Here is a 14,856-nt window from a genome sequence, read left to right as displayed (position 1 = left end):
AGGATACATCCTGGAAATAAAGCAGCCAAAAAGAGTTCTGCGAGTTGATTTGACAACCCTGGTCATCTTCTTACAGAAGGATCATGAAGCTATGTCAGATCAATGCCTCTATGAAACTACCTCCTTAATATTTGGCCTTAGAGAAAATGGTGCTTTGGGACCTGTTATATTGCTAGAGAGCTAATGCTGTATCTCTGAGGCTCCAGCTTGTGAGCAGACCCTAGTTCATGCAGCTCTAACTTACTGTGATGTTCCTCTAGCCCTGCTGCAGTCTCTTCACTTGTTTGTATGAGATCCTAGATGAGATCCTAGCATTGTATTTTCCTCCCCAGCTGATCTCTTCAAGCCCTCATACTGAGCCCACGTCCTCACAATGTTCCTGAAGTTTCCAGTCCGATGTATGCAATTGCCATTCTCTGCAAGATCCATTTTGGCCCTTAGGAGGTTCTAGAAACTGCAGATTGGATGTGGATGCCTGTGCCAAGTTTGTGATATCTGCTTGCATCTTCAGAGTCTGTTTGGATATCAGACATACAGTAAAGTAAGAAAGCTGGTGGTAGGAAGGGACAGGAATCAATGTACAGACCTAAGGGGACAGAGAAGAGTGAAGCTGGGGACCATTTGGTGTTTACTTCTGGCTCTCAGTGCTCTATGGACAAATATGTTCTGAGTAATCCTGTCTCAGGGAATTACATCCAGCATTTATTTCTGCCAGCTTATTGGAGTGGCCTTGAAGACATGAGGTAGCATGATTATCTGCTGTACTGCAGTCCTCTCTCCCTCCCTTGCTTCTTTTCTTCCCCTCTTTGAAGGGGCAAAATTAAGTGTATTCTTAAAATGGTATTTTTCTGTTATATTGTGTTGAAATAGAAGATACGCTTCTTTGATCCTGCTCTTTGAAGAGGAACGGGTGAGGTATTAGTCAGCCCTCTGGGTGCAGTGAGAGTCCACTTCAATATATGGGAGCTCTGCAGCCTGGCTGGTTCTCACTGCCTGTCAAGGAGAGGAAACTGTGACGCTCTTGCACAGGAGTTAAGGTTGAGAGAACATACTGGTAGCATGCCTTTCCTTGCAGATGCTAGTATGGTTATAAATTACTTGATGCTGGAAACACAGAGACTTCAGAGAGCTGGTTAAAGCAATCAGAGAAACCATAACTAAGCCCCCAAGTGATATTGAGAGAAATGCATGAATGTCCTTATCCATCTGCAGCAAACGAGATTGAGCAGTTGAAATAGTCTTCCTAGCTGCAGGATGGATGCATTGTTTGTCATCAAGGTGCTTCATAAAGTCCTAGTTTATGCACATTAAAAGCAATACTTCACGGCTCCTCTTTCATGACAGTATGAGATTCAAGAAGTGCTTGTATAGGTGCATAGGAGCTTTCTAGACAGAGACAGTGAAATGATAGCCTGGAACTAGTAAAGTACAGAAACTGGTGTGGTTAGGAAGCATCGGGCTGTAACAGACCTTATGCACATCGCAAATACTAATCATATTTCTTTGTAGCTTATAGTTCTGATAATCTCCCCACAGGTTGCTTTAAGGTAGTGATTAAGCCTAATTCTAAGTATCTGCCAATGGGAACTGCAAGGCTTTAAAGCACCTGCTTAAAGTAAGAGCCCAGTGACCATCACTGATGGCTTCTTCCAAGTTTGGAACAGCTGAAGTAATTTCTGCAAAATCTTTGCAGAAGTGTGTGGTCAAATCAAAGATGCTTTACAGAGCAGGTCTGAAGAGATGTGTGGGCAGACTTCAGGTTGTTTCAAAGACCTTTGTTGTGCACTTGAACAGTTGTTTTGCTTCTAGAGTTACATTTTGTAGGATTTTCATGGCTGTTCATTATTACCGCAGAAAGCTTTCAATGTGTTTTTCAAAAGTGACTTGAGAATAACAGTGGATCTCGAGTTTCCTAGGGGAAGTTTCATCAGTGGCACAGGCAGACCTTAGCATGCACTTCTGCAAAAGAGAGTTGTCTGCCTCATTCTTCACCTTTCATCTGGCTGAATGATCTGGTGTGGCACTGGACTGCAAGAGTGGTATTCCAAGAGAAGCTGTTTGAAGGAGTGGGAGGGCAGGATTGCCCTTTCAGTAGTAATGTGCCCTTAGATCTACTGAAGCCACTTGTAGAACCACACCTTCAGTCAAACAGGGATCTCCTGGTGGGATGTTTCCAAAACAGCTACCCAGCTCTCTTAGGTGGAATTCCAGCTTTGTGTGCTTTTATGTGGCCAGTCTTTTCTGTCATACAAGTGTTATGCATTGTGCTTAAATTGAAGCAAGGAGATACTGCAAGAGGAGAGATAATTAATCAGCAAGTTGGATGTTCATGTTTCTTGCATGTGGTTGCTCAGGAAGACTTGAATCAGTGACAGATGTAATGTGATTCTTGGCACCTGTAAAAATCATCAGCCACGCAAACGCTATTTCAGTATGTGTTGTCTCATGGCACAGGGGGTTGAAGTGAACTATTCCAGCCCCTCTTTCTTGAGATTTTGGTCATGTACACAGTGTCTGTTGTCTGGGTGGCCAGAACCCTGTATCTTCCTCAGAAGCTCTTTCCCACCTCTGTCCTGTTCCCGTGCACCCCAGCTAGTTCTTTAGGTTTGTACACTTAATCCTGTCACAAATTGACCACTAGGCCTGTGAGAAACCTCAGGCTGAGAGCTCAAAGAATTATAATGAGTTGGCTTGCAGTTTCTGAACCATAATAGCCAGGCATGCTTTTAGCTTGAGGCAGGCATAGTGTGGTACATGTTTGCTTGAACCTTAGTGAAAGAACTACAAGCTAAATACACTTCGCATTTGTAGCACAGTGTAGACATGGTCAGATAAACTATGTTGTCTCTGTGTTACAAGGAGGACTCTGCATTTCACCCCTGAGCTGGCAGCTACTGTCTTTGCAGTAGGTATGAGTGAAACGTATAAATGCTCCTCCTCATCATGAAGTTCAGGGAATGGCAGTCTAGTTTACACCCCCATTGTCAGCTGCTGAAGCAGAGATCCTGGTCCTGCATCTCACTGACGCAGCCAAACACGTGCTCTTTTCCACTGGTTCTGCTGTGTGGGCCATAGCCTCTGGTGAAAATAAAGACAAGAAGGGGAAACAGGAAGGGGAAGGAGGGCTGTGACGGGTGCAGTTGTATTTTAAACTGCTGTAGCTTTATGTTGTGAACATCTGCCCCCAGATGAATGCACAGATTTTTTTTTTTTTTTTTTTTCTTTCAACTCAGCAGACTCACTAAGCCAGGATAACTCTGGAGTAAGGTGTGTGTTTGAGCTTTTGTGCATTTGTCTTTTCTGGACAAGTAACGGTGCTTGTAGGGGCAGTGTTGGTACTTGTGCTTTATTAGGCAGTGGAAGAAGACATTTGTTCTCCAGGACTGTGCAAGGTCATCTGATGAGGTTTGTAAGAGCAGAATTTGGCACAATCTCAGAACAGTATTTTGAGGGGTCTGTAGTTGGGGAACATCTGTCTGTTACTGGGGTTGGAGGAAAACCTGTGCTGGATTCAGACTGTGTGCTTTCCCTGAGGTCTTGCATGTTGCAGCTGTAAGAGTCAATCTTATCTCAAGTGCATCCAGTTCTTTACGTTAAACATCTCCTGCTCTCAGCTCAAGGCTGCTAGTGAATGAACAAGGGCTGTAAGTTTGGAAGAGTTTTGCAGAAGTCACAAATTGCAATTTCCTCTTTAATCTGTGATAGGATTACTGAGTGTTGTCTTGTCATCCTGGGGAAATGGCTGAGCTTCTGTGAAACTTCCCAGTGATAGATCTTTGTGGATGGTGCCTTCATGCAACCTGCAGCATTACAGACCAAGAGTGTACCTTCCTGAGCTACTGAGGAAGAGGGGGATGGAGACCAGTGATCCCAAGCTGAACTGTAAGAGCCGATCCAGTAGTCATCTGCAGTCAAGGTAGAGGAGGCTGAGGAGCATTGCTGGGGCAGATGATGTGACGTAGGCAGTTTCCCAGTTGTTACCTGTGTGACACTGTATCCATGACAAGACTTTCAATGGTGTGTTAATCCAGTTCCCATTTCCATCCATTGCTAATGCAGGAAGGACTTCCCATCTGGGATTCCTACCTGTGTTTCTGCACATCAGGAAATGTCATGTGAGGTGCGATGGTTGTACGCAACAGTCTGATCGCAGTTGCTTCGCAGTTGACTTTGCCTCCTCAGTCTTGTTTGTCATCTGACATGAATAATGAGTGCCAGGAATAATTAAAAACTGCGCTCAGCCCAAGTGGCCAACTGGAAGTTACTGGTGACATTTGTCCCTAAACAGGAATATTCCCACAGAAGGTACCTTTGATCCTGTGGGTTACCTTCTTGTTATCTGCCAATTCCCCATCTGCTTGAGGTTTTTATTTTACCACTCTTTTCTAGTGTCTGGCATTTTTCATATTTTTTCTTCTTGCTTTCTCTTCTGTGTCCTCTCCACTCTTGTGGCTTTTCAGACTTTCCTTGCTTAACCTCACTGTTCTCAGAACTATGTGCTGAGTTTCCTGTTCCTGCAACCCAAGTATGGTATTTATTGGCCACTTTCTCATCTCTGCCTTCCAGTATTTACAGGAGTGACATGGAGTTGCCCTTGGCATTGTAAACAACTTTTGGTGACTCAGCTTTCTCCAAATCCTTTTTGTTTCAAAGATGAAATTAAAAAATAACTGGAAGCAGCATTTGGGAACACTGAACCAAGAAAAGTGAACAGATGCATTCACTTCCTTGAAGTGAAGTTCCTTGAAGTTTGGACAAGATGTGCTTTATAGAGGAACTGTGGAGTAATGTGTGTTTTTGAGTATTAAGGAGATATATTGTCTTAGTGGGTTACAAAGGTAAACACAACTTACATTCTGGCTTCTCACAATTTGCTGAAACACTGGTCCTGTCAACAAGTCTCTTGATAACCCAGTTGTATTCTTCATAAGGATACAGCTTCCTTATGAGATGCACAAGTGTGTGTGCACACACTGGCTCAAGCAAAACTTGGCATAGTAAAATACAGCTTGTTTCTGTGTTGGAGGATGAGAACTAGTTTGTTGTCACTTCCAACTTTACAGGGCAAAATGAAACATGACCACTTTCTTTGTAGAACTGAAAATCTGTTTTCAGGTGCTATGCGTGTAGATGAGGTGCTTGGAGTGAGGCGTTTGGAGAGAAGGGGGAGATGTCCTATACATTATTTGTTCTGTATGGACAGTTTTACAAAGTCTTACATTTTCCTGTGTTTTTTCTTCTCATCTGCGGCTTTTCTGCATGCTTCTCTCCACTCTGTTGAAAGGGAAAATGTTGCTACAGTATAACCCAGTTTTGAGGGGTTATTGCAGGAGGTTTCCTTGCTGAGTGTGTATGTCCTTGGTAAAGCAGGGGCTCTGAGGTTAGCATGATGAAGAGTCACTTTCCTTGCTTTCCCTAACTACTTTGTCAGTCCTCTGCCTGCTTCTCACAAATGCAGCTGGAGTTGCTGTGGGAGACTTAATGTCCTTGTTCACACTTGGAAAAGGAGGCTGGCTGGTTGCAAGCTTCAGGTGATAGCAGGAGCTCTCTTTGAGGGCCCTCCCTCTTGCTCTGGGTGTACTGAGATAAAAGTCTGAGGCCTTGTGAAAGCTAGTTGTCTCAGCTGGTGAGCTGGTCGATGGACGGAGTGGGAAGTGTTCACAGATGCTGGTGAGGGGGTAGTCCGCACATGCAGAACCTATAGGGACAAGCTGTTGTCCAGTTGTGCCATTTGCATTAATATCTGGGTGGCAGAGTGGTCTGGACAGGCTGCTGACTCTTTCTGAGCATTCACGTGTTCTGTGGTGTAAGGGCTGACTTCTCAGAAACCACAGCTGTCAGCTCCATGCTGATAGCCTGCCAGCTTAGCCAGGAGGAAATGGATGACGGAGCAAGCTGCATGCGCTGTACAGCAACATGTCAAAATAACTGCCTGCTTCCTATTAGTTTTAAAGCTACTAAATGGCTCGTGAAGCACATGGCCATGCCTACATTTTCCCTGGGCTTTCCCAGGGGGTGAGTTTCTGCAGGGCAGCTGTGCGGGGAGCCTGGCAGGGCAGGCAAGATGTGGCCGGCACAGGGCTGCTGTCTGCAGCGCTGCTACTGACACTTCCTGGAGGGGGACACGTTCTTCAAGGGGAAATGTGGTTGGGTTTCTTGGACCACATCTCCTCCCCTTGCTGCTATTCTCACAAGTATTTCACAGACTCGAGCGTGGCCTGAGGTAGCCTCTGTTTAAAGGGGAACGGAAAGGCCCTCCAGTCAAGGCAGAGCCATTTATAACCACGAGCTGTTGACCTACAGCAGCTGCTCATGGAGAAGCTCAATTCAGGTATTCACTTAGCTTTCTAATGAGTCTGTTGATCTCCTCAGTGATGGCCTCTCTAACCTGGGTATCATCACAATGATATAACTGCTGAACCTGTATATGCAAATGGGTTGTCATTACTCAAGTATCTTAGTGAGTGGGAAGCCTGATCTAACAACATGTCCCTTTAGAGCATGGATGTTATTGAATGTAATGGGATGGTTTCCTCTTCCAGTGCTTGCTTGCATGTTCACAGGTCAGTAGGACATGACTGGAACTTGCAAGATGACCATAGCATCACTTCACTGCTTATGTGGGAAGTTGGTAATTTGCAATTTCAGAATTTTCTGAATGAACAAAACAGATGCATGATTCATACCTGAGACTCCGAGTGCCTGTTCTGTCAGCTGTTAATCCAATTACTGATTAACATTGCTTGCTTTTTCCCATATTACCCAACAGCTCTGTTCTTACATATGAGCTCCGGGCAGTCAACTCTGTTGCAAGAATGTGGAAGTGCAAGACAGGATCAGGCAATGCCAGAATTTCTTAAAAGCTCAAGTTATTCTTTATCTGCTAATTTGTTTCTATTATCAAATAACATCAGTAAAGCAGAGGGACTGGGGGGCTTGTTCTCTCCTTGCTTCCCTCTTATCCTTGCTTACTGTAGATGTTGTAGCTGAGATCCACAGCTTTAGGTTTCATTTTCCTCTGAAATGGACCATATTTTGGGCAAGTGAGGTACAAATTACCACACTAATGGTTCCGTATTGGGGTGGGAATGATGCCCTTAGTATCAGGATGCTGGCAAGTGTCAACTTGTGCATATGTTGCAGGAACATTAATGTTTTGCTGTAATTTGGTCATCACTGGATCTCTCTTATCTGCGGTGAGCTTAGTCTTTCTGATTTAATCATACTGGAAATAACCAACAGAGATTACAGAGACACTATTCTATTAACAGTTGCCTCTTCTTCTCCTCCCTGAAAGACATGGTGTCTTGCTCTGTATATGCCAAGCACCTGATGTGATAGCTATCATGTAAGGGAATGATGTGGGACCAGTGCTTTATTTTCTGCTGGGCAGCTGGGCAGCCTGGCACTCCCAGGTGGGAGTAGTCCACCTTTCCCTACAAGAAGGGTTCCCTAAACTGCGGTCTGGCTCTTGCAGCTAGTGACTTTGGACAGTATCAATTAAAATATTGAATAAAGGAATTTAAAACCTCAGTCCATTTTCTGTAACACTTGGTACGACTGTCTGAAAATCCAAAAGACCACCGTCAGTATGTAGCCTTGTGTCAAAGTAGTTTCTTAGTCAAATCTGCAGATCTGTGTTGGTGCAGTATTAAAATCTATTTGCTAAATTACATGTACTGTTCTAGGTTTTTTTAAGAAATGTCAGTGGTGGTGGTGATGCCTTACTTGAACTTTAGAGCTGCAGATTTTTGGCTCTACTCTTTCTACAGCAAACATTAATGAAGCAATCTACTTGTACTCGTGAGTAGGCTTGCTTGCCATGTGGAGTGATTTGCATACTTAAAGTTAAGTGTAAGTGCACCACTGTTTGTGACAAAAATTTCGGCTGAATGATTCGGTAAAATTTTGTGGCTTAAAACCCATCTCCTGAAAACAAAGTTGCATTCATATAATTCATAAAACTCAAATATATAGTAAATATGGGGGGGGGGGGGGAAGGTGTACATGACAGAATTTCAAATGTCCTAAGTTTAAGTCTTTGATAATAATAATAATGATGATGATGATGATGATGATGATGAAGTCTAGATTTAAATACCTGACTGACTTCTAGCTACACTGTTTGAAACTAGCAGGACATGAGCTCCTAATAGAAGCCTGCCTTAATAACTTTGGCTCTCTTGATTTGTGGAAACTTGAGGTACCCAGAGGTGGGGGATTCTGAGTAAAACCTGGACTGTTGGCAGCTTCACTGTATGGATGCCACAGGTTAGACAGTGCAGTTGGTCACGTAGGACTTTCTCATCAGGACTGAGCATTTTAAATAGAACATTTCTTACTCATATAAAAACTCTGCTGGTCCAAATCTGAGATTTTTATCTAGTAAATAATTCATACTGCTCTTTACAGTTGTGTTTTAAGGTAAGTAGGAAATAATAAGTAACTTCCAAAATGTTATCTTAAATCCTTGACTGCTCCACAGTTTTCCGAGGTTTGGAAAATTTTGGCCATGGGAGATAGAGTTTTAAGAATTCATGCTAGTCTTCTGACAAGGAGAAGTCAGTGTCTTTCACCCCATGTTTTGGGGGACAGGGGAAAAAAGGTGTGAATCATGAATCAAGAGGTAGAAACTAGCTAAGAAAGCACTCTCTACTAAGTAGATAAAAAAATCATCTGTTGTTTCCTTTCTCTAGTTGAGGAAAGTATTTCCTGGCAGTGGTAGGAGACCTGTAACCTATTTTAATTCTTGCTAGGTTTTTTTTGCAGCCAGTGGTATAAATTCAGTTTGTTTGCTCTTCCATCAATATCTGTGCTATTACTGGGGAACAGGAATGAGAACATTGTTTTGTAAACACAGATTGTAGGGTTGCATGGGTTTACTTCTACTCTTGGGTCTGCTTGGCTAGAATACTGTTATTCTTCAATGCAAAGGCTCTGGTACATTTCAGTTTCAGTCTTGTATAGATACAGGAGCTTACAGTTTGTGCTGGAGGAATGGGATCCCTTCAGATTACTGCCTCATGTTGTATTTTGTCAACACAATAATGAACGTGGGCGTTGGGGTGAGCAACATAAGCAGGATCCAGAAAACTAAAGATACTACTGAAATAAAAGTTGTTTTTCTTCATTTACTTTAGGAGAGGAAGACTAAAGGCTGCTGCCCATCCTACAATGAACTTGGAGTGCAGCTGGAGTCAGATGAGTCCAGTTGCCGATCATTCTTATGTTAGACATTGACATACTAATTTTCCTATCTAACATGAGAAGGGACTATCCATCTCAGCAGAGTGGCATTGTTGTTTGTTTTGTAAGCATGTTCAGTGCTACTCCAGCACTTTTGTGTCTTTGTGAATGTTTCCCAGCAATCCTCTTAAGGGGAAAAAAGAGGAAGCTCTGTAGTTTCCCTTTCTTCAGCTAGATCCCCTTTTCTCAGCATTACTTTGAGAAGAGCAGCAAGTTCCACCCCACCACCTGCCTTGCTGTTTCTCAGGATGGATGTTGTACAATGCGCATTTTCAGCAAAGGGGAGTGATGTAACAGAACTCTGTATGCTTTATTTTAGACTCAGGCTGTGACTCTGTGACTGATACAGAAACAGAAGACGAGAAGAACCCAGTTTACTCCCACAGACTTGCCATGAGTGAAGAACATGGATCATCCAAGAGCACTGGGGACCATCCGGTGGTGCTGCCTGACCGCATACGGTGTGGGGTACTGTATGCCCACTCCTTGGGCTATGTTCTTACTGTGGGCTGTTGCAACCCATTATGCTGCTCTGTAATGGACAGCTTTACAGGCCTGGGAGTTAGTCCCTAATTCCTTTTCTGTCACCTTCCCTCTCAGCTCCTTGTACTCAGTGTCTCTGTTTCATGAGTTCAGTTCCATAGGCCCAGAAGTAGCTTGGTAACATGCAGTGCCCAGTGTTGTCTAGGCTGCAATGTCACTTATTGACAGATAGTCTCATTAACATAGCTGCTTGTCTTGTGTGCTGTAAGGCACGTTCACACTCCTGACTTCCCATCTTCCATTCTGGTAAGATTTAGGGGTGGCAAGTGGAGTAAGGTGATTGTAATGAACCAATTAACTCCACAGCCTGGATGCAGTCTAATATGACAATTCTGGTGCATGTCCTGCAAGTGACTCCAAAGAGCTTGGATCATGGCTTCCTGTCTGAAAAACAGCATTTCTTAGTGTAGCATTCCCTCAGATGGGAAAAGTCTTAAGTTTCGTCCTTTGTTTCTGTTCAGAACAGGGCTGTGCTGCTTGGGGGAAGAGACTGATAGAGTTGAAACTAAATAATTTTATAAATCTAGCTTATTCAGTTTGTAAATCTAGCTGATAAATCTGGAGTTTTGTCAGCTTAATGCATGTATCTATGCTGGTGTAAGCTGTTACAAAGCCATATGCCCAGTTACTGTGACTGGAAGATGCTCCTGAAAACCATTCAGGACCGTGAAAATGACAGATGATAATTTATGTTAGTGGCAATGACAACAAAATCCCTAGAAAAGGGACTTAACAAAGTAAGTGTTCTTATGTTGTGAACCTGCATGTTGTAATGCCTTTTCTCTTAGGTGCAGACAACAGTTTATATTATCATGAAATGTAAACTAGATGGCAAAGTGAAAACTGAAGTTGAATTCTCTCCAGAGAATGCATCATCTGTGCGTGTGCCAGCTGAGGTGGAGAATGAGTACGCAATCTCTGTGGAGGCTCCAAGTAAGCTGGGCTGAGATTTTCCTCCTCTCCTCCCTCCACTGCTTCCTTTCTATCTCAATCTGCCTGTCCTGAAAAGTGCCAGAGGGATAAAGGTAAAGGTTGCAACACAAGAAAACTTGAGGCCAGGAAATCTTGAACTTGCATTCTCATCTATGATAGTTTTGTGATGAGGAACTGAGATAGACTGCTGCCTGGGGGCTCTGTTTTCCCCTCAGCTGAGGCAGGGTTGCAGTGTGAAAACACCTTACTGGGAGTTCTGAGAGTAGATTGCAGCTTGTAAAGCACTTTGAACTTAACTGTGTGTTATAACCACCACAACATTAGCATTGGCAGGGCACCGAGAGAAGGTAAGTGCCAGTAAACAATTGCATGACTATAACAACATGTGCTTAATGTGTGATGATCTCTCTGTGATCAGAGTTGAAACTATTTATCCTGGCTTGCCTTTTAATTTAGGTATGTTCTGTCACTCTAGGTATTTACATTTACAAAACCGTAGGTTGTCTAAACTTTAGGTTCACTAAACTTTAGGGGCAAGGTTTTGGTGCCTTACAGATTCATAGTATTTCCCAGTATGATGTTATTTTATCTACTTTGGTCTGTCGTCTTGAAGAGTCGTTGTGCCAGCTCTGAAAATAGAGACTAATAGTCATTATAGCAACTTCTGTAAAGTCAGTGAGGTGGATTGATTTAAAGAAGGTGACCTCACCCACATAAAAATGTTCAACTTAATCTGTCTTAAATCAAGACTTATAATTTAAACATGGACCTGGAAACTAACTTGCACTTTGAATTATAAGTGTGACCTGCACGTTGATAGAGTGTACAACTATGTAAACTCTGCAGTTTCTAGCAGTAAGAGAAATATATTTTTAATTCCTTTAGCATGTGACTGAACTATTTCATCATTTCCTGAGTTGTTAACAGCCAAGCAGGGAAAGATTAATTTCAGTAGGATTCAAAATATTTGTGTTTCAAAGAGAAAGTTCAGACCTATGAATGTACACTGGACAAAACATCAAGAAGCTCCCAAGGTGCAGGTAGGAGATAAATCCTGTGCATGGGTAAAGTTGTAAAGCTGGAATTCTTTTAAGTTGATTTCATTCAGAGACTAGTGAGGCTGACAGGGGTTGCAAAATCCCTAGTGACTTTTCTGGTTTCTCTCCCCTTCTTCCCCAGCTCTCATATTTTATGGCATGGTTTAGAGACTGCTCCAGGGAAAGCTGGGGGTGGAGAGACATGAGGCATTCTAGTTTGAGGTAGTGTACTGTTAATATTGGTGGTCCAGACAACTGTTAGCAGAGGACCTAGCAGGTCACAGGTGATGTACATTGACATATCTATGAAGATGGTAGTTCCAGAGTACTTTCCTACCTAGTGTTCAGACCAGCATCATCTCCTTTTTTTTCATGACTCTTCATGAATTCAGTACAATAGAAACTGTTTTGGTATGCCACTGGCAGTATCTCCAAACTCCTCCTATCCTCAGGGTATTTGATGCAGACTCATTCCCATTGCTTGTTCTTAACAGTGATGTCTTCTCTTTCTTTTCAAAGATTTAACCTCTGGGACAGTGCCTCTGCAGATATATTCAGGGGAATTGATGGTGGGAGAGACAAGCATCACCTATCATACCGACATGGAGGAAATTAGCAGTCTGTTGGCTAATGCAGCCAACCCCGTACAGTTCATGTGCCAGGTAATGACTCTAGCAAATAGCTGCTTTGGAAACCAGTTATTTCAGAGGCTAGACAAGCGGACATAAGTAAAAATGCTTGCCATGAAGTAGCTCTTCTGAAGTGAAGAAATGCAAGGTCATGTAGGGATTTTCACATAACCTTAACATCCCCTTTTAGCAAAAGCATGCGTGATCTTTCTGGAGCAAATAGCTGGCTAAGGTGACTCAGGCCATCCAGCTAAAAAAAAATATGCAGTCAATCAACGCTCACATTTAGACCTCGATGGCTTAAAAAGATTGGGATGACAGAACTTGATATAACAAAGTACCATAAAGAAATAAATTGTTTGGAAATTTGTACCTGAGGGTTCTTGGAAAACATGTGAAAAGGTAGCAGAGATTGATACTAGCTGAATGGAGTAACATAAAATGATTTGTTTATTCTTAGCACTTATTTCTTTAAAGCCACTCCTCAGTTCTCATACCATATTTTGCACAGCTGTGGTACCTGAACCCTGTCAGAGGGGTAAAGTTTGCACAAGCAAGTTCTCCAGATGTGTTGTCTTTGCTGCCTGCCTGTACGTCCCTGATCAGCCATGTAGTGGAAGCGTATAGAGTAGTGTTAGTCACCAGCAAACCTGAGTCAGGGGAGACTGTCTTTCCCTTCTTTTTAGTTCCAAGTTATGGAGCAGTTGGTACTGGGCTGTGCCTCTACTTGGGGAATAGGCATGCTTCCCAGTCTTTGGCTAAGAATCAGTCCAAAAGCCAAACCCAGAGTGTACACCAGAGCAATTCAAAATAGACTAGTTTGTACTTAGAGCAGGAGTGACGCTTCATTGAAACAGTTTCAGAGTAAGATTTTACCTGTCAAGGAAGTAGACAGTAACAGTTTTCTGTGCTTCTAGTTGCATGAGTGAGTTTTCTCATGGTACTCTGTCTTTTTGTGGAGTGTATGGTTCTCCTCTGCTCCAATTAATGATACTCTGTTTCTGGACCAGGAAGCTATTCATGTTCTTTGCTTGACCTGAACATTGCTACTTTCAGTGTTTATGCCTACTGTTTTCTGATATGTGCTAAATAAAGAAACACCTTATAAATCTCACCTTAACTGAATCTCCAGACTCCCTCAAACAAAATCACTTTCCATTTATCTCTAGGCTTTTAAAATTGTTCCATACAGCATAGAAGCACTGGACAAACTGTTGACTGAGTCACTCAAGAAGAATATTCCTGCCAGTGGCTTACACCTGTTTGGAATCAACCAGCTGGAAGAAGAAGATATGACAACAAGTAAGTTGAAATATTTTTGTTTTCTTTTTAAACTTCATCTGTATCAGTCGTTTTACCTTGGAGTGCCTTAACACTGCAGTGTGTGGTACCTGCATAGGCTGTCTCAAAAATCTTGGATCTCATCCAGGAGGCTAAATTTCTGATGATGCGTGTAGAGAGGGCATTGCCATTTGGGTCGGGTGACCCTTTTTTTATTACACGCATCAGTCTCACTTCCTTGCACTGTGACAGATGCAGCTATGTACACAGCTTCAAACACAACCAAAGTGAAAAAATGATGCTCCCCCAAAAGTCTCCCATGTTTTCTCCCTTGTTCTTCTCCCAGTCCCATGTGGCATTTTTCCCCAGCTCAGTCCTTTTCCCCCAACCCCATGACTCTGCTCTAAGGTGCACAGTGGGCACCCAGCAGCTGGATTGGTGTGGCACCATGAATGGTTGCCTTACAGCAACTGGGTCCTACTGGAATGATGATCTAAGAGTTCCTTGCAAACCTGTGATCCTACACACATTAAGCTATTACAGTGCCAGATTCCCCACTAAACGTCATAGGACTTAAGCCTGGAGATCAGCTAGATAAGTCAGTTAATTTGTGCAGAGTTAGCTCCATTCTGAAACTGTATCTATGCTTTTCAGGGCTTTCATACCTGCTTTGGTCTATGTGTTTGCTAGGAATTTTGTTTCTCACCTACTGGCTTTGTTGCTGCTAGAGAGAAACTTAGATTCTAACAGGCTCCTGTTCTCACAGATCAGAGGGATGAGGAGTTGCCAACACTGCTTCACTTTTCTGCAAGATACGGGTTGAAGAACCTCACCGCCTTGCTGCTTACATGCCCTGGAGCACTGCAGGCCTACAGTGTAGCCAACAAATATGGCCACTATCCAAACACCATAGCAGAAAAGCATGGCTTTAAGGACCTCCGCCAATTCATTGATGAATATGTGGTAAGAGGAAGCAGCAGTCCTTCTGCATTTTCCCACAGCAAGTGTGGGCAGTGGCACCAATCTTGACACTTAGTGTTGTGGGAGCAGGAGTGATGGGGTAATAAAGGGTGCAATGTGGTGTGGTAGGGTGTAGAAGACAGACATTCAGCCACCCTGAAAGCTTCCAGGCTGGAGGGTTGGGTGCATCTCTGGAGCTGGGGAAGTTCTTGGGGCTTTTCCACAGA

The 14,856-nt window shown here is 43.1% G+C and overlaps 1 protein-coding gene across 4 annotated transcripts in view; it reads left to right on the top strand.

Moving 5' to 3' along the window:
• PIK3AP1 (phosphoinositide-3-kinase adaptor protein 1) overlaps positions 1 to 14,856 on the top strand; it is a 51,193-nt gene that overhangs the window by 16,793 nt on the left and 19,544 nt on the right. For all 4 annotated transcript variants that reach the window (XM_069796451.1, XM_069796452.1, XM_069796449.1 and 1 more), the window contains 5 exons: positions 9,566 to 9,714; positions 10,578 to 10,722; positions 12,279 to 12,421; positions 13,558 to 13,690; positions 14,436 to 14,632. In XM_069796451.1, coding sequence (XP_069652552.1) covers positions 9,640 to 9,714; positions 10,578 to 10,722; positions 12,279 to 12,421; positions 13,558 to 13,690; positions 14,436 to 14,632 — 693 coding nt within the window. In that variant the 5' untranslated portion in view covers positions 9,566 to 9,639. The remainder of the gene's footprint in view (positions 1 to 9,565; positions 9,715 to 10,577; positions 10,723 to 12,278; positions 12,422 to 13,557; positions 13,691 to 14,435; positions 14,633 to 14,856) is intronic.

Source organism: Haliaeetus albicilla, chromosome 11 (genome assembly GCF_947461875.1).
Source record: "Haliaeetus albicilla chromosome 11, bHalAlb1.1, whole genome shotgun sequence".
NCBI classification, from domain to species: domain Eukaryota; kingdom Metazoa; phylum Chordata; class Aves; order Accipitriformes; family Accipitridae; genus Haliaeetus; species Haliaeetus albicilla.
Note: the sequence above shows the minus strand (reverse complement) of the source record. Positions and strands in the feature narration are given on the sequence as shown.